Source organism: Bubalus bubalis, chromosome 16 (assembly GCF_019923935.1).
Source record: "Bubalus bubalis isolate 160015118507 breed Murrah chromosome 16, NDDB_SH_1, whole genome shotgun sequence".
Lineage (NCBI taxonomy): Eukaryota > Metazoa > Chordata > Mammalia > Artiodactyla > Bovidae > Bubalus > Bubalus bubalis.
The window spans coordinates 26,475,553-26,494,141 of NC_059172.1; the positions used below are offsets into that span (position 1 = coordinate 26,475,553).

Here is an 18,589-nt window from a genome sequence, read left to right on the forward strand (position 1 = left end):
TGACCAACAAGAACCTATTGTATAGGTTAGGGAACTATATTCAGTCTATTTTAATAACCTACAAGGGAAAAAAATCTGATAACTGAATTACTTTGCTGTACACCAGAAACTAACACAACATTGTAAACCACATATGCTTCAATTAAAAAAAAAAAAAGCTAAAAAACCCCAATAATGAATGTATTAAAAGAGGGGAAAGACAAGGAGAGATAAGTGTAGTCTAGGACTTAAAAGCACAAGCTCTAGAATCTGAAAATTCTGAGTTTTAATTTCTAGCCTATCACTTACAGGCTGTTTGACTTCGAGAGAATTAGTTAACCTCTCTATGCCTTAGTTTATTGAGAGGATTAAAAAGATTGTAGGTAATGTCCTGAACACACTGCCTGGCACAGAGTTAGTGTCCAGTAGATGGTGGCTATCATTTTAACTCGTCTCTCAGTTGGCTGTGAAGATTAAATGACCTAGACCCTTGGTCTCTCCTTCCCCTCACCTAAATTGCAAATCTGCTTTTTCTCCGATCTTTTCCACTCCGTAATAATTCCTTCAAAAGTGCCCATTGTTCATGCCAGAACCCTCTCTCCTCCTCATTCCATAAACTAATCAATCAACAAGTCCTTTGATTGACCTCCAAAATATAGCTCATATCTACCCACGTTTCTAAGTCTAAGCTACTGTCATCTCTCACCTGATGCCTGTAATAGACTCCAACCTGGACTCCATACTTGTGTGTGTGTTAGTCTCTCAGTCATGTCCCCCTGTTTGTGACCCATGACCTGTGGCCTGCCAGGCTCCTCTGTCCATGAAATTCTCCAGGCAAGAATACAGGAGTGGGTTGCCATTTCCTTCTCCAGAGAATGCAGTCTTCATAGGGCAACCAGAGTAATCATTTTAAAATGTGAAACCTGTCATGTAACCCTTTCCACTGAATGGTTTCCCAAAGCCCTGAGAATAAAAATCCAAAATATTCTCCAAGCCCTGCATGATCTAAGCTGCAGACTTGTTTCTCCAGCCTCCTTTTGCACTCTTCCCACCCTCTTTAATCATGTCCCAGTGGCATTGCCCTTTGTGGTGCCATAAGGCAATGGCAACCCACTCCAGTACTCTTGTCTGGAAAATCCCATGGACGGAGGAGCCTGGTGGGCTACAGTCCATGGGGTCGCTAGGAGTCGGACACGACTGAGCAACTTCACTTTCACTTTTCATTTTCATGCATTGGAGAAGGAAATGGCAACCCACTCCAGTGTTCTTGCCTGGAGAATCCCAGGGATGGGGGAGCCTGGTGGGCTGCCGTCTATGGGGTTGCACAGAGTTGGACACAACTGAAGTGACTTAGCAGCAGCAGCAGCAGCATACAAGTTAGAGGTTTTCCAACTGTGGTGGTTTTAAAAAGTTATAAAATTCTTTGACAACTTTCCATTTAATAGATGAAGTCTAACTTTCTTCTCTTTGCGTGTAGAACCAGGCAGGGATTCACTTCTAACATAGAAAGTGACAGAAGTGACGTTACATGACTTCCGAGGCAAAGTTATACAGAGGATGGTGGCTACCTGACTCTGTTTCTGGGATTGCTTGCTCTGTAGGAAGCCGACTGCCATGTTGCAAGGACACTCAAGCAGCCTGTGGAGAGGTCCACATGGGGAGGAACTGAGGCTTCTTGCCAACCAGGAGCACCAATTTCCTATCCACGTGAGTGGCTTAGAAAATTAATCTCTCAGTCTCCATCATGTCTTCAGGTAATTGCAGCCCTGGGCTGAAATCTTGACTGCAGTATCATAGAAGTCCTGCCCCAGGGTCTTCCCTGGTGGTCCAGTGGCTAAGACTCCATGCTTCCAGTGTAGGGGGCCCAGGTTCCTTGGTCACGAACTAGATCCTGTATGCTGCAACTACAGATCTTGTGTCCTGAAAGGAATATTGAAGATCCTGCAAGTTGCAACTAAGACCCAGTACAGCCAAATAAATAAATAATAAATAAATAAAAGGCCTGCCCCACACCACCTCCCCACCTACTTCCTTCCCTCAAGCCAGAACTACCTAGATAAGCTCAACTTTCTAAGGTCATACTTTCTGACCCACAGAAAGTATGGGTATAATAAATGTTGATTTTACTTTTAAGCTACTAAGTTTTGGAGTGACTTGTTACACAGCACTAACTAATGAAAACACCACCTCAAGGGCTTCACAGAGGCTAGTTTCTCTTCTTGGAACACTCTCTCCCCATCTCTTCCTCAGGTTAACCCTTATTCAGGATACAGAGGAGGGCAGGGTAGTATAAAAGTGGGAATAGAGAATTCCATGTTGTCTTGGTGGAGGAAGAGGCAGGAAGAGATAATAGCATCACACCTTTGCAAGGAGAAGCTAGAGAGAACTGCTTCCTTCTCCCAGTGACTTCCTGAACTACCGACCATTCACAGCAGTTTGAAATCACTTAAAGCAGCAGAGTGTTTGAGTGTTAGTCACTCACTTGTGTCCAACTCTTTGTGACCCCATGGACTGCAGCCCTCCAGGCTCCTCTGTCCATGGGGGTTCTCCAGGCAAGAATACTGGAGTGGGTTGCCATTCCCTTCTCCAGGAGATCTTCCCAACCTAGGGATCGAATCCAGGTCCTCTGCATTGCCAGTGGGTTCATCATCTGAGCTACCAGGGAAGCCCCCAATATATTTGAAGTGTTTATTTAATGCTGGAAATTCACCCTAGGGGACAGAAGGATGTGAAAGGAAAAGGCACTGTAATTAAGCCATTCTTGGAAATGATGAGGGTTTTTTTTTTTTTTTCTTTTCTTTCCCAAATACCTTCACATTAATGTAACTTCAAGCCCAAACATTCCGGGAGGTAAACAGTCTGATAGCTACGAGGGATGAGAGGCAGGATGCGCCCCAGGAGTAGGGGAGCACTGGTGTCTGGCCACTCCATTGACTCTACAGCAGGGCCTCAGACACGAAAGCTCTGAGCAGCTGGAAGACAAAGGACTCCTCAGGTTCCCACATGAAGGCACTGTGCGACCTAGAGTAATTTCTCTTGCATGGGTTGACTTATTGAAAAGACAGGTCATGGTATGACTAATATTTTCTGGAGAGTTCACTGGGGAATTTTCAAAGTTTCTGGAAAGTGTATATGCTCCAATACCAAATAGACAAAATTGCATGATTATCAACTCAGTGAGTTCTATATTCCCCTGCTATAAAATGATGGGGTTGACAAAAGTAGCTTGTAAGTGCTTCCATCTCTGAGTTTCAGGGATCAGATGAAAATGTTAGGATCTCATATGCAAAATCATAGACAGTACTTTTCTCCCAACTGAAAAAGAATGTTTTCCAGGATTGATAAAGAGGAAAAAGTAAATTAGAGGAAGAGCCTTGCAATTGTAATTGATTATTTACTTTTTTTTTTTTTTTTTTTTTTGCTGAATTTATGGAACCACTTGAGGGTGAAGAGGAAGCAGAAATGTGTTACAGAAGCAAAGTCCTTGAGCCTGAAGAGTGTCAGAAAACTCCATCATGGGCTATGAGTGCAGTGCTTCTGTGGGATTAATAAATGCCCATTTGAAAATTTTCTCAATGAAAAAAAGAGATAAGATGCCTCTTTGTCTCCTTATTTTACATCTCTCACTTATTTCCTGATCTAAATTCAGTGTTTACCGCTCCTTTTGTGACCAGTGGAATTTTGCCAGTAGGAACACTGCTAGCTGAAGGCCTTTAGAAAAGCTAGAGCCATTCTTCTGGCCTTCATTCCTTGCCAGAAGCCTTCTACTGTTGTTTCCATAAGGCACTCTTGTCGCATCCTATTACTTCCACTACTTTCAGAATGATATCACCTCAGTGAGGTACCATCTTTTCTCTCCTTACAAAAGAAAACAGACCTAGTTTCTTTAACCTTTCAGTAGAAGCAAATTCCCCAAATCCCTCTGTCATTCTGGTTGCCTTCTGCTATGCCTTCTCTAGTTCCAAAATATCCTATTTATAGAAAGAAACCCAGAATGAGCTCAGGACTCAATATGACCTAACCAATCCTCTTTACATGACTAGAATAATTTTCTCTGACTGCTTTTCAGTTGTGCAATGTGCACAATACATTCCAAGCTGATTCTCTTTTCTTTTATTCCAATACATATGAAATGACAAACATTCAAACTATGGCAGTGTGACTGATTGATGTGAGAGGCTGATGCCCATTATATTCAGGAACTTTCTGGAATTAATGGATTGAAAAGTAAGCTAGACTTTGTGATTTGTGTAACATTAGGGTTAAAGGAACAGGTCTCTTCCTTGAATTATTTCTTGTTATTTGGCATTCACTTCAGTTAATAAAGAGATTAGCTAGTTTTCAATGAAGTCATAATGCAAACAATACCATAGGCTGAAGTAGCATTCACAAAGAGTCGTCCAACCTCATCACCAGGGGATTTGTTAAAAATGCCAAAGCTTCATCTTCAGGATCCACTTTTAACAAACTGCCCAGAACACTCATATGCACACTAATTATGAGAAGCATGTTTTAGCACCTATGAACATTTCTTTCCAGATACTCTAGGCAAAGTTGATTTGAAACATATCTTGTTAGGCCCAATCATAATATGGACCCTTTCACTAGTTTTTAATTGCCTTTCCATGGTCCTAAGTTATATGAAGGTTTCCCTGGTGGCTCAGTGGTAAAGAATCTACCTGCCAACGCAGGAGATGCAAGTTCCATCCCTGGGTGGGAAAGGTCCCCTGGAGAAGGAAATAGCAGCCCACTCCAGTATTCTTGCCTGGGAAATCACAGAAGAGTCAGACATGACTTAGCAACTAAACAATGACCACAAAGTTATATTACTCCTTCGGGATTTGCTTTCTCTTTTTATTCAATTTCTAATATGCTCTTGTGTTCTTTGGAAGGAATGATGCTAAAACTGAAACTCCAGTACTTTGGCCACCTCATGCGAAGAGTTGACTCATTGGAAAAGACTCTGATGCTGGGAGGGATTGGGGGCAGGAGGAGAAGGGGACGACAGAGGATGAGATGGCTGGATGGCATCACTGACTCGATGGACGTGAGTCTGGATGAACTCCGGAAGTTGGTGATGGACAGGGAGGCCTGGCGTGCTGCAATTCATGGGGTCGCCAAGAGTTGGACACGACTGAGCGACTGAACGGAACTGAACTGAACTGAACTGAATATGCTCTTACATTTAGCTCAATGTATTTTCTCACAAGCCCTAAACTGACATGCTCTTGACCTGTCTTAATCTCCTATCAACTTTTTTTATTAACAACATCACTTCTCCTCTACTTGCCACCCAGACTTCCTCTTATTCATCTCTTGTCTGTAGGATGGTTTAGACAGCGTCATTCAGTTCTTCCTCAATATTCCATGTGGTCTTGCTTCGGCCTCATTATGGGGTTGTCTGGTTTTCCTGAAATTGAGTTAAGACATATCCAGATCTTCTGTCTCATGCTTACTTGTCAGGCTCAGGAATGCACAGAGGTTATTGAAACTACATCATGACTTTTCTAAGGTTTTCTCTTGCTTGCTTTCTTTTTGATGCTTGGATTGTTTCCTTTCTAACTAAACTAGGTTTGTAGATGGAAGATTCCTTGAGTTCTTTTTAAATATGAGCTCAACACCAGGTTCTTGGCAATCGCTGCCTATTCTTGTTTTCAGAAAGCCTTCCAAATTGTGCATCGTGATTCTTTGCTTCTCCTTCTATTGCCTGTGGAGAACCATTAGAGATCAGGAAGTGACTAAGAGAGCCAATCTTTCTTCCTACCTGGTCAGAATCACTTCTTATATCATGAGAAGAACTCTTTTGCTACCTTTTTTTTTTTTTTCTTGAGCCTCCCAGACAGTAGCTATGTCACTATCTGAGGCCTTTCTGTGAATACTTTTCTTCAGTGATTACAACTGATCCTTAGGTAATGGCTGGGAGAAGGCAACTGTTGACATCTTGGCAATAATTAACCATGTGTGATACAGCTGTATCATCTTCACCTGACTCATTGACTCTTTATAGATTAGATCTTGGGTCTATTAGACTCTGAGATTCTTTAAGGTAGGCAACTATTAATACTGGGATCATCAGCTTCTATCAAAGTACCTGGCATAGAACAAGTACTGAAGGGGAAGGAGAGGAAATATAAGTAAGGGGGAGGAAAGGAAATAATCTATCCAACACAAGGTGAGATGGAAAGCTCAGTAATTAACTACTAACAGATTTAGGAGGGAAAGCTGGGAGAAAAGAATAAAGTACTCTCGTCAATTCCACCTTGACACAGGGGAGGGAGTACCCAAAATATTCTTTTGAATGTGGCTTGCTGAATTTCCTTTTAGAAATTGAGATAGAGGGGACTTTGTCTCAAGAGATATTCCAAGCATCTGCTAATTGCCTAAACAAAAGAAATCCGTTTTCATTTCTGATTTTGTAGACTCCTGTTTTGTTACCTCTCTCCCATTAATTCCGAGACTCCTGACACATCGACTTAATGATATTTTTGTGCCTCCTAGTCTTGATAAGCTCCTTCTTATTAATTTTTGTACCATTCTTCATAAAGGTACAGGCAGAGGAGAAACTTTATGGCTTTGATAGAAAACTGCATGTGAACATCAGACCATGCACTGATAAAGAACACAGTATTCCTGGTCTGAAAACAAAAATCCTTCCTTCTAGGTTGTATTAATACACTTGCCTTTAAATTTGGCTACACTGTTGCATTAGTAATCTTTAAGAAAGCAAGCTTTGTTTACTGTTCAGTTTGAAATGTTCTTACCAGTACTAAAAATGAATGGGGTCAGATGAACCTAGAGAGGTGTGATGTTCATATCATAGTTGACCAAGGCTTTGTGAGAAAATGAGATGATCTCAGGAATAAGTGCTCCTGAGTTGAACACTGTTGAAGGTCCAGTGCTTGGCATCTATCTTAACAAATTAAATGAATGCAACTTTTGCTTATATTAGAAACTGGATTTTTTTGCAGATGTAAAAAAAGAAAATATGTAAGTGAGTGGATGGAGAATAAAAGGTGGAAAGCTGATAACATATCAAGAGAAGAGAATTCTTCTTCAGATCACTGAGAAATCAAGAGAGGAAAATATATGTATGTCAAACACCATCTCTTAACTCCTTTCCCCAACTCTCTATAGCAACTCTCTTTATATAACAGCTCCTGTCTCTCACCAAGGGGCTTCCCTGGTAGCTCAGACAGTAAAGAATCTGCCTGCAATGCAGGAGGCACAGGTTCCATCCCTGGGTTGGGGATATCCCTGGAAAAGGGAATGGCTATCCACTCCAATATTCTTGCCTGGAGAATTCCATGGACAGAGAGGTGGTCACTAACAGTTGGACATGACTGAGTGACTTTCACTACTTTTTCGTCCCTCATCTTGGTCTATGAGTTATAGGTTTTAGTAATGATTCCAAGAAAGAACAACAATAGTCAAAAATATTCCTTGGGAAATATTTTCAGCACCATCATGTGTTGTCTAAATCATTTCAAACTAATCAGTCATTCATGCTTTGAGTCCCCAGGAACCCAAGCTCACAATTCAAGATATCCCACGTAGTATCATACAAAATATGACATTAATTTTCAGAACAAGGATCCATCAGAGAAGTAACTTAATAAGTCTCTATACAGACCACAAACTGTTGAGGAAAAAGTCATATAAATATATCTTAGATGATGGGGAATAATCATGTTCATATAGTAATCATCACCTTGGGTTATTTCAAGATTTCAGATCTGTACATGAGACACTAAATACTTAATAACAGTATTATGAATTGCATTCTCAGGAAACTGGTTTTGTCCACAAAACCTGTACCCCAAGACCTCTGAGGATGGCGTGTGCCAGCTGTTCTAGTCTTAGGGCAGCATCTGCTGGCTAATTCATGGATCGACAAAAAGTGGCAATTTGTGGACAATCTGAACAGTCCTTTTAGTTGGCGGGAACTGTTACACTGGCGATTGTGATGATGTGTGGCATCTTTTTATGATGACCTATTTCAGGTCTCCAGGAGCCTGGCAAGTCTAGAACTGTCCCTAATGAGGTCTGACAAGCATTTGTAGAATATGTACTTTGGCTGGATCCAAGTATAAGCTAGGTTGGCTCTGGAAACATCTCTTGAGCCATCATCAACTCAACACTGGACTTACTTGTAGTTATAACAACGCAGTACCAATGGAGACTCCAACGAACAGAAGTCCGTATACAGAATTGGGAAGTAAAGCCCGTTTTCCATAATGAGCATTTCTGGGATGGGAGGGGGGAGGGGAGAGGACCTTGAAGCAGCCACTGAATGCTAATTTTCTCTTGCTTCTAATCATCCTATCGTGTAACTGAGGTTTATTCACCTAAGGAAGCACGAATGTCATTCAGACACAGCACTTTTGATCGGCATAAAGAAACTGGAAATTGGAAAAGGCTGGATGGTCTGAAACTTAAGAGCTATCCACCATCTTCTGCAGCATCTCTCTGCCTCATCCCTGCAGTCGATAGCGCCGCGGTCAGGGCCTGTGACGCCGTTGGTGGGCTTCCCCTTCCTGGGAACTCTGGGTGGAGAGTAACATCTTGGTGTTGGTGCCAAAACGACGAAACCTGAAATGCGTCTGGGGACTTTGCAGGGCATTTGCGCTCCTCAGAGCGACCAGCATCTCCATAACAACTGGTTTACAGTCGTCTTCCGTTCCTCTGCTCGGCTGTGGAGGCGCCGACTGGGGGTAGGCAAAGGGCAGCTTCAATGGAAAGCTACCTTGGGTTAGCGCCTCCCTAGGCCCGGGGGACGCTGCGGATGACCGGGTTATACAGCTCGTTGCCTGAAATTTCGCGAGCTCTCCGCAGGTCTCCAGCAGAGAGCCGCGCCCCCTCCCATCTCTTCCTCCTTTACCTTTGTTTTACACATGGGGTGGGGGTGGGGGGGCCGAGGGAGGTGCGGGTGAGAGGGTGGGGAGGTGGTTTGTTTTCTTTTGCTTTTTTCTCTTCTCCTTGAAGTTCATTCTATCCCTCCTAAGTTACTTTCCGCCAACACGTGACCTCTCCAGCGGGAAGCGCGGGTGCTAACCGCGGGGCTTCCTGGGAGAGCCCCCTCTCGCGGAGCTCAATCCCATCTCCGGCTTCTCAAGCGCCGCTCCGCTTCCCCGTCGCTCTCACCCGGGCACCCTGATGGCCCGGGAGCCCCCGGATGATGCGGAAGCGACTCCGGGGAAGAAGCACCGAGCGGACGCGGAGCGTCAAACCGCTGCGGAGGCACCCCTCCCTGCCTTTGCCCGCGGCTCCACACTTCGCGGTGCGCCATGCCGACCTAGCTGCGCACCCGCGCTGTTAACTCACATTGGAGAAGCCATAACCATTAGAGCAAACGCAGTCAGAACTTCATTCAACTCGGCCGCTCGAGAGCTCGATTTACATAGGTTCCTGTGGGCAACTAGTGGCTCGCTCGGGTGCCTCTCGCCTAGTCATCAGTCCCTAAGAGGGAAAGGGAAAGTTGCCGGGCTCATGCGCGCTTCCACGCATGTGGTTGTTCCCAAGGACAAGTCACTCACCCACACCCCCTCCCCGCTTATCCCCCCATCCCCCCCTCCGACTTGATCGTCACTCACGACCTCATCAGCTGGAGACCCTTAGTCATTGGGGGAAGGGGGAGGGGTACGAACTTTTCTAAGAAGTTTCCTTTTTACCAAAGGAGTCACAGTAAGTTGGTCACGTAAACAGCACGGATAGTCGTCGTCGTTGCCCCCCCCCTTTCGCCCCCCTCCCCCTGCGTTTTTCTGGTATTATTATTAAAGCGGTAGCCTTCTGGCGCTGATAAGCAACAAGTTCCCCAGCGGTCTTCCCGCCCTAGCCTGTCTAGGCGAAGGTTTTCTTACCTGGCGACAGGAAAATCTCCCGAGTCGAGCTCAGCTTTGCCAGAGCCCCAGGTGTGACCTGAGCAGTGGGCAAGGGAGCGGTGTGCAGGCTGGGTTATTTACATGAGGGTACCCTGAAACTCCCCACTTTCCCTGGGAACTTTCTGTGCCAGGACCCAGTGACCGGCGGTTGGAAGGCAGCCCTGGGAACCACCGCTATATAGCAGGGCACTTGGGCAGTCATTGGTAACCTCGCTCATTCATTAGAATCACGTAAGAACTCAAAAGGAAACGTGTCTCTCGGAGTGAGGGCGTTTGCGTAAATCTATAGGTTTTTCAACATCGATGCGAGTTGCTTTGTCTTCTGTAGTCGCCAAGGTGGTTGAGAGTTTAAGCTTGCGGATATTGCAAAGGGTTATTAGATTCATAAGTCACACCAAGTGGTGGGCGATCCACTGAGCAAAGCCGAACTTCTCACATGATGACTTCAAACAAGACACATTACCTTCCAGCATCTGTTGGGGAGACGGGATTTTAAGACACTTGAGTCTCCAGGACAGCAAAGGCACAATGGTGAGTAGCAATAAACCCTGCATTATAATTGAAAAATCTTGACATGTTGCTTAACAACGGGCATATCACAGCTCTTCCTAGCACTTCACACGCCAAAGAACAGCAGCTACTCAGGCCAGGATAATCGGGTTTTTACGTAGTGCAACTTTAATTGGAATCATTTGAGATTTAACACAGCAATGTGGAACTGCGTGGAACAAACTTGGAGTTGGAGGGAGGGTGTGTGTGTTATATTGGCTGTTCAAGGCTGATGCTTCTCTCCCAGCCTTCTTGCATTCCATTCTTTGCTTCTATGTGTGTGATATATGAGCATATTCTATGATTTATATGTGGGCATGTAATTGACATTCGCAAGAAGATTAATTTCCATCTTAAAACAATAATGCTATTAGAGTTTGGGGTCAGGGGGTGGAGTGGGGGTAAGGATAGGATAAAGACTGGGAGTTTGGGTGCAGATGGGGGTGGGGTTGGTGGGAGAGAAATAAGTCAGAAGGGCATATTGCGGGTAATGAAATGGGTAAGCCTCTCATAGGAGAAAAGGGTCTCATCAACATGTGATCAACTATTAACAGAATGGCTTTGGCAAAGCCATCCGCACGTGACAAAACGTAAGGAAGTGGAAGAAACCGTCTAGAGCAATATCAAATATCACTTAATTACAGATTTTTTAGTCTTTTCCTCCCGCCGCGCCGGGTGTGTAATCCTGGAGATACGAGCCCATTCAGCACCTTGGACAGAGCCGACGGATTTGTCTTAGGTGGTGGTACCCCAGGTAGCTGTCTCGGCCCCGCAGTAAGCCAGCCCTGTGTCGCCCTTAAGAAGCGTCTTTTCGGAGGTTCGGCTCACACTGAGATCGGGGCTGGAGAGAGAGTCAGATTTTGGAGCGCAGCGTTTGGAAAGCGAGCCCCAGTTTGGTCCCCTCATTGAGCTCGCTGAAGTTGGCTTCCTAGCGGTGTAGGCTGGAATAGACTCTTGGCAAGCTCCGGGTTGGTATACTGGGTTAACTTTGGGAAATGCAAGTGTTTATCTCCAGGATCTAGCCACCGGGGTGGTGTAAGCCGCAAAGAAGGTAAGCACCGGGGCGGGGACCCCCTGCAACCCCAATTTTTGAGCTATTTTGATACTCGATCTTCCCGAGAGGACGCGCGGTGGAGGGGAGGAAGTAGAAGGAGAGTGTGAGAGGGGGGTTGTTTCTTGGTATTTGCCCAGTTTGAATTGCCCTAGGTGAGAGCCTTGGGGTAAAGCGAGAAGGGGGGTGGGGAAGCTCAGTTTTCCTGCGGATATAATGAGTTTAGTTAACTTGGACCTGCAAATGTCTGATTCAAATGTAAGATTTCTCTTTTTCTCCCCTTCATCTCCTTCTTTTCCGTTCTCTGCTGGTGTGCGTGTGTGTGTATATGTGTGTGTGTGTGTGTGTGTGTACAGTAGATTCATTACTAATTATGAAGCTTTTACTCAACATTCGATTTCCTAAATTTTGACTTTGTACCATTTAGAATTAGGCGGTGGAGGTGGTGTGCGGTGAGGAAAGGGGCGGTGGAGGTTGGGAGAGGTAGGAGGTAACGCTAAATCTCCAACACAAAATGCATCAAGGTAATTTCAGCTCTTCCAGGCAGAAGGATTCATTCTCTCTGTATCCCTCCCTCCCTCTCTCTCCCCCTCCCTCCTTCCCGCCTCCCCTTCCACCCCGCCCCCTCCTGCCTCCGTCCCTTCCTTTTTCTCTCTTTCCCTCCGTCGCCCTCGCGCCTGGCTGGATGTTTCTGTTTTTTTTTCCCCCCCTCTTGCCTTCTTTCCTCCCTCCCGACGAGTTTCGGGTGCTGGCTTAGAGGGCTCCCGCTTTCTCAAGGGAAGGGGAGCCTCCGAGACCGCGCTCCGCTCCCCCGCCGGACTGGATGCCTCTCTGAGCCCAGGTCCGAGTCAGTCGGGGTAACTAAGGAAAAGGGGGCCTCTACTTGGGAGGAGAGGTCCTTTACGGGCCGAAGAGCCAGGGAGCGGGCCGGGGAATGGGGTCTGGGCGGCTGGAGGAGGTGGAGGAGAACACGAGTAGCTCCGCGCGGCGGCTGGACCCAGCTACCAATCAGCTGGGTGCACAGACCGCCCAGCACCGCGAGGTTGCAACCGGAGGCGCGTGTGCAGGGCGGCCCGCTCGCCGCCGCCCGGGTGGGCCAGGGGGCGGGGGTGATCAAAGCTGCTCAGAGCCTCCCAGTCTTCCGTTCCACCTCCCTTCCTCGGTCCCGGGGGGACAGAGAGCGGCCGGAGCGCGCGACAGCGTTGTCATGCCTCCCCTTTGGGAGTCCAGGGACTTGCGCGCCCCTGCGCAGGGGCCACCATCCTCACCACACTCCTACAACCCTCAACCTACCCACTTCCCGGCCCCTTTGTTCCAGCCTACGAGCCAAGCCGGGTGGTAATTTTCACCCCAGGGCTTGTGCGTTCCTCCTTCCTGGATCAGCCCTCTTTAATTAAGAGACCTGGCTTGAGGTGGGGGTGGGGGAGCGTAGGGGAAAACCTATTTCCGAAACTCACTGGACTGTTTTAACGAACGAAAAAAGAAAGAATTCCAACTCTGCTCAGGTGAAAAGAATGGATTCATAGGCAACGCGAGGATATTGTGGCGATTTAGAAGGAAAAAAAAATAAAAACTAAAAACCAGGCACTAGGATCAGATGACGGTGATAGGCTGCTACGCACACAAAGGGAGCGTTGGGCAGGGTTTACGGAGCAAGCCTGCAGCGAATGGGGCACAGATTGTTCCGAGATCCAGTCATTTTCTCAGTCAGATCTACGCGCAGGGAGGGGAGGGGAGGGGCTGGGAGGGGAACGGGGCGGGAGGGGCTGGGCTTGGGGGCGGGGGGATTTCTGATCAGTCTGATGCAATTCCAAGCGTGCTGCAAAGGAACTCCAAGGAGTCCGCATCACCGTCGCCGCCCACCCTTCCCAGATGGTGCTGTTTTAAATACGGATCTGCAGGGCTGAACGCAGAACTGGGAGATTTATTGCAAAATCCCGAGAAGGGGGGGAAACGGGGAATGGAGGGGCAGAATTTAAAGGTGCAACACTTGCTTTTCCCCAAATCAAGCGGCAACCGGTCGGCATTTTTTTTTTTTCCTCGTCTGCCTGTCTCTGGATTCTAATTCACCAAGGAAGAGGTGTAAATATTGTGACATTGTGAGGCGGTTTGATGGATGAGAAAAAAATCATCTGTCACTCTAAATTGCAGAGTTCCCTGTCTCCTCGAAATGCTTTGCTAGCGAATACTCGCTGCTGCCTAATACAGTTGCTAGGGCTTCAAATGAATGCACCGTTAAGGGAATATTATCCTTTTAGTCGACTTGCCAATTTATCTGACAGTCAAATGGAGAACATTGTAGATTTCGAGTCTTCGGGAGACAAGAAGGGAAAATGCTTACCTAATTCTTGTAACCTCGGGATCTTTAATAACTTAAACCTCAAAAGTGTCACGTCATCCTCTCTCACACGCGCTCACATGGGTATCCTTGACTTGTAGGTGAAATGGTTTCGCCTGCTGTTGTGAAAATGAGTGTCACTTTAAGAATAGTGCACCTGATCGTCACTGTTTGTGTGTATTTACATAGAGCTGTTCAGTACGAACGCAAGAAATTTCAACTGTCCTGTTTGAAACTAGAGAAAACATTAGAAGATGTTAAAGAGAAGAGGGGAAGAAAGAGGAAGGGGGTATTTTGACCTTAAAAAAAAACGAAGAGTAAACTAGCCTACTTTTGTGCCCCCTGGTCTTGCATGTTAATATTTCTGTGTGTGAGACTTCAGCTTGGTCTAGCTCCCCCAAAGGAATATATCAGTATTGATTCAGATGAAAATATATTCATTTTGCCTGTAGCTTTTTCAGTGTCATTGATAGTAAGACCTACAACACAGCAAATTTTGGAGGATAGAAGAGAATGTCTGAAAGAGCTTTGCAAACTGGGAAGAAGACACTCCATAAGAGGGAGGTATCACTATGTCATTCTCTGCCTACAGCATTTCCATCTCAACCAGAGTGCTAGTTATTTTTAAATATCATCTAATGTGTATGGTAAGGCAGTAAATGGGATTTGAAAAGCAAGTTCTTGTTGGCTTACAAAATATTGTTTGTAAAATTGCCTATCTGTAAATTGGAAAGAATACCTTTAAAAGATCTAAAATCAACATTCATATGCTGCTTCGTTCATTTGCCAGACTCTTGCCCTATCGAATCTGTAATCTGTATTCTTAATAAGAGGAGAAGCTAGTGAATTTAGTTTCTTTCCTTTTCCTGGCCTGTCCTCTAGGGGAAGCTTAGTAAGAAACAACATTCCAGTATCAGGCAATGTGAGAGGCAAAGGCCTGGATGACCACAAAATAGATAATAAGCCACAAAAACCAACAAATAGAAATGAGGAAAAAAATCATCACTGTGGCATGACTTACAAAGGATTTTCATTTCTAATTCTGTGATTTAGGGACAAGGCTCCAACTTGCTCAAATGACATTCATTTAATCAAACTGCTTACAATATGTCAGTTAAAATGATGTCTAACTGAACATAGTTTTTATTAAATATACTTCTATCAAAAGCCAGGAAAGCTAATCCTTTTCTTTAATTAGGAAAAGCTAATCTAACCATCTAACTGATTCTAGTGAATATGAACTGATATAATCTGATTTTAAGATTCTGCTTAAAACTAAATTTGTTCTAAAAAGCACTGACTTGCCAGAAAAATATCTATTTTTGTAGCTTTCTTTTCACTCTATGGATAATTTAATGAGTTGCCTATTTTAATTTTACAACTGCTACCTCAGAAGTATCTCAAATTATCTTTCTTTGGCTGGTGTCTTTCTCTGCTGATCTGCCACTGCTGGTGTATGGGTGTGAGTGTGCACTTGTGTGTATGGGTGTGTTTGTGTGTTTCTAGAGAATTTAACAAGCGGTGAGTCTCTTAAATTTACATGCCTTGATCCATGTAAACGATACTTCGTGGCATTTAATAAATAACAATAAACATTAACATTTAGTGAGAGCTTACTGATATTGAATCCTATGGAAATGGGGAGAGAGGCTGTTACTTTTAAGGGGAGAAAGATTATATTCCTAAATAATAAAAAGAAAATTTCTCTCCTTTTTGGCCAAAGAGTGGCCATATTTCAAAAATATTAAATCTTCTTTTACTTTGGATGTTAAAGCTACTGCTTGAACAAGTGTGTCTTGAGAGAAACACATAGTCCCTAAAGACTAATACCCCAAAACACCAGGGTGCAAAAATGAAAATGTCAAATCTTTATCCCTGCCTCCATTGTCAGTTGGCAATTTTTGGAGTGTTCATTCTGAGTTTTCTAAAGTTCAGATTGACTTTCCCCCTTTTTTCCTAACATTCTAAAGGAGTCCTATAAAGAATTCTGTATAATGCAGACTTTATTTGTATTTGCTACTAATAATACTTTATAAGCACATAGTGGTTTGAAAGTTCTCACAGGTTTCCTAATCTGATCTCAGCCAGGAGGGAAGGGTAGGAATTATTAGTCACCTTTCACAAATGAGGAACCTCAGGTTCAGGGTTCCCCAAGAGTACATTGCCAGTAAGAGGGAAAGACTGACTCAGAATCTTTCTTCAGATTTCAAGGACCACACTTTCAGCTCTCCAGCCCGTCCTGCCTCAAACCCCACTCTGGCATCTGAGGGGCTTGTAGGCATTATTTTCTCCTGTTTTGATTTCTTTAATTTAAAAGGGGGAAAAGTTATCTACAAATCATTCCCACAATTCTATAGGCCAATGAAAAGTTTTTGCCAGTCTATGACCTTTTCTTCCTAAGCCATTCTTTCACTCTCCCATAATTGGAGGCTTAAAGAAGTCAAGGATATTTCTAGGGTTGATATACTATCTAAGGAACAGGCACTAATTCCCCCCAAAACAACACAGAGAATAAGAAGAGCTGAAGACAAAACAGGACTCTTGTGAGTTGTAGAATCTGGGGCCTGGGAAGGTTCTCAGGGGTCATTTCTGATGTGTGGATTCATGCTGGCTTATTTTCTTCTTGTTGTTTAGTTGTCCAGTCGTGTCCAACTCTTTTGCAACCCCATGAACTGCACCCGGTCAGGCTTCTCTGTCCATGGGATTTCCCAGGCAAGAATGCTGGGGTGGGTTGCCATTTCCTTCTCCAGGGGGTCTTCCTGACCCAGGGATCAAACCCATGTCTCCTGCATTGGCAAGCAGGTTCTTTACTGCTGAGCCTCCTGGGAAGCCCTGTTTTCTTTTAACCCTCTGGAATTTCATCCTAGTGTTGAATGCCTGGGATCTTGCTTCTCTTAGTAGGTACTCTGATATTTATGGGGATCATGAGCTTAACAGGCCATTTTCCATTTGCCCAAGAGGAATGCTTTCTATAGAGACTCTAATGTTCATAAATTTATTTTGTAAGCATTAACTGACAATCTACTATGTGCCAGGAACTATGCTAAAGTCTGGAAATTCAGCAGTGTGTAAGACTAAAAGGTGCTTAGCTTGGTGGACTTACAGCTTAGAGACCTGATTTGTCCTTTAATTTCCCTAGAAGAAGATAGACTTCTGGATTCTTATCTTTCCAAGAGAACACAGTGAAGTAGATTAAAAGCCTGAGTTCAAGCTCTGCTCCCAACTAATTACCAGTAGCTAGAAAAATCAATTAGTCCCCCTTGATCCGTATGTCCTCACACAGAAAACAAGGAGGATGTTCTTAGGATAAACTCTGAGTTCCATTTTAGCTCCAAGTTTGAGTGATATGATGGCTAACTTATTTCTTGGGCCTAAGTTACCCTAATCTTTGATGATGCACAATTTTGGGTGTCACCAATTTTTAACTTTTTTTGTTAGGAAGTACATTATGAAAAATCAAAGCAACTTATTTGAATCTAGCATAGAAAGAATCTGGATATTGAACCAATCGTTTTTTGAGAAACAAACTTGGAAAGTTTTCATCTGAATGATGATCTCAAACTTCTGCAGGTTATTTTTTAAAGGGATGGGCTGATGAGAGACTCACTAACAAATTAAATGCTTGTTTTCTTTGTGCCAGCAGAAGTTCTCATTTTTCAGGTCATTTCCTTTTAAAATCAAAGATATTACACCCTGAAATTGTCTGGGCCTCATGAATAATGCATTATATACACATGATAATAGGTAATTAGATAGACCAACCAGGAGAAACATGAAAGGGAGCTGGTAGCCCAAGGATTGCAGAAGGTGTGTGGGCATTTTGACATCCAGGAAATGCTATAGGTCTGTCCTTAGCTAACTCAGCCTGGTGGAGATAATTAAGAAAAATGTGGGTGTAGAAAGGCTGCAAGCCATTCCTCGGGATTGGCTAGATCGCTGCAGTAGTTCAAAAACAATTGGCACAGCCACCCACACTGGACATGATTGCCCTTTGATGAGGCAGCTATTGACTTTTATAAAGATGCCATATTTAAAATAACTTCTGATGCACTCAGGATGACATGCATCATTCTCAAATTCTATTTTAGACAAATGGGAAAATATATTCCAAAGTATTAATTTAAAAATAAAAAACTTAAAAGTCAAGTAGCTAAAAATCAACAGTTTAGCAGTGTGTGACCTCCAAATTTAACTTTCGTCTGAAGCTAGGAGAAACCTGTGGCCTGTGTGAGGCATTTTTGACCATTTATGAACATTTTCTGGATCACCCCAGGAGGTAGAAAGTACTTTGCCACTGTTTTTAACCTCTGAGTGAATGCTAAATGCACTTAAAAACCTTCTCACACTGGAAAAGGGAAACCCAATCAATTGCCTGTAACAGCAGAAGAAGATGCTTTGAGATCTTTGTGCCCGGAGTGCATGCTATGATGTTATGGAATTCAGGATTCCTTCAGAGTATGCTAAGCCCCATACCCATCAGCATCAGCAGGAGTTGGAAGTGACTTGTCTTATCTCCCTCTTCAAGGACAATAGCAACTACTACTATCCCTAGGTAATAACGTGACTGTGGGAAAAAATACCTAAACTGAGGGATTGCAGAAAGGCTCCATAAACATCTGATGCCTGTGGGATAGGACATTACAGGGCAAGTGAATGGGAAAAAAGAGAGGAAACATGGGAAAATTTGAGCAGAGAAATAGAAAAGAAAACCAAAACAGGGTTAGTATTAGAATACTGGATGTGTTCTTAAATAGACGTGTCCTTTCTCAGGGTAATCTTCACATCCGTTTGTCC

General features: G+C 44.2%; 1 protein-coding gene and 1 long non-coding RNA gene across 3 annotated transcripts in view; one reads left to right on the forward strand and one right to left on the reverse strand.

Annotated features, from left to right (window-relative positions):
- Nucleotides 1–8,733: 8,733 nt before the first annotated feature.
- LOC123329738 lies at nucleotides 8,734–9,966 on the reverse strand. The gene is made up of 2 exons (XR_006545285.1): nucleotides 9,837–9,966; nucleotides 8,734–9,435 (listed from the first exon to the last, which is right to left on the reverse strand). It is a non-coding gene; the product is annotated as an uncharacterized LOC123329738 (long non-coding RNA).
- Nucleotides 9,967–10,256: 290 nt separating this feature from the next.
- BDNF (brain derived neurotrophic factor) overlaps nucleotides 10,257–18,589 on the forward strand; it is a 60,142-nt gene continuing 51,809 nt past the window's right edge. The window contains exon 1 of one of the 2 annotated variants that reach the window (XM_044929322.2): nucleotides 10,257–10,388. In XM_044929322.2, coding sequence (XP_044785257.1) covers nucleotides 10,386–10,388 — 3 coding nt within the window. In that variant the 5' untranslated portion in view covers nucleotides 10,257–10,385. Of the gene's footprint in view, nucleotides 10,389–11,349; nucleotides 11,458–18,589 lie in introns of those variants that run through there. The other variant, XM_044929323.2, reaches the window with a different exon arrangement.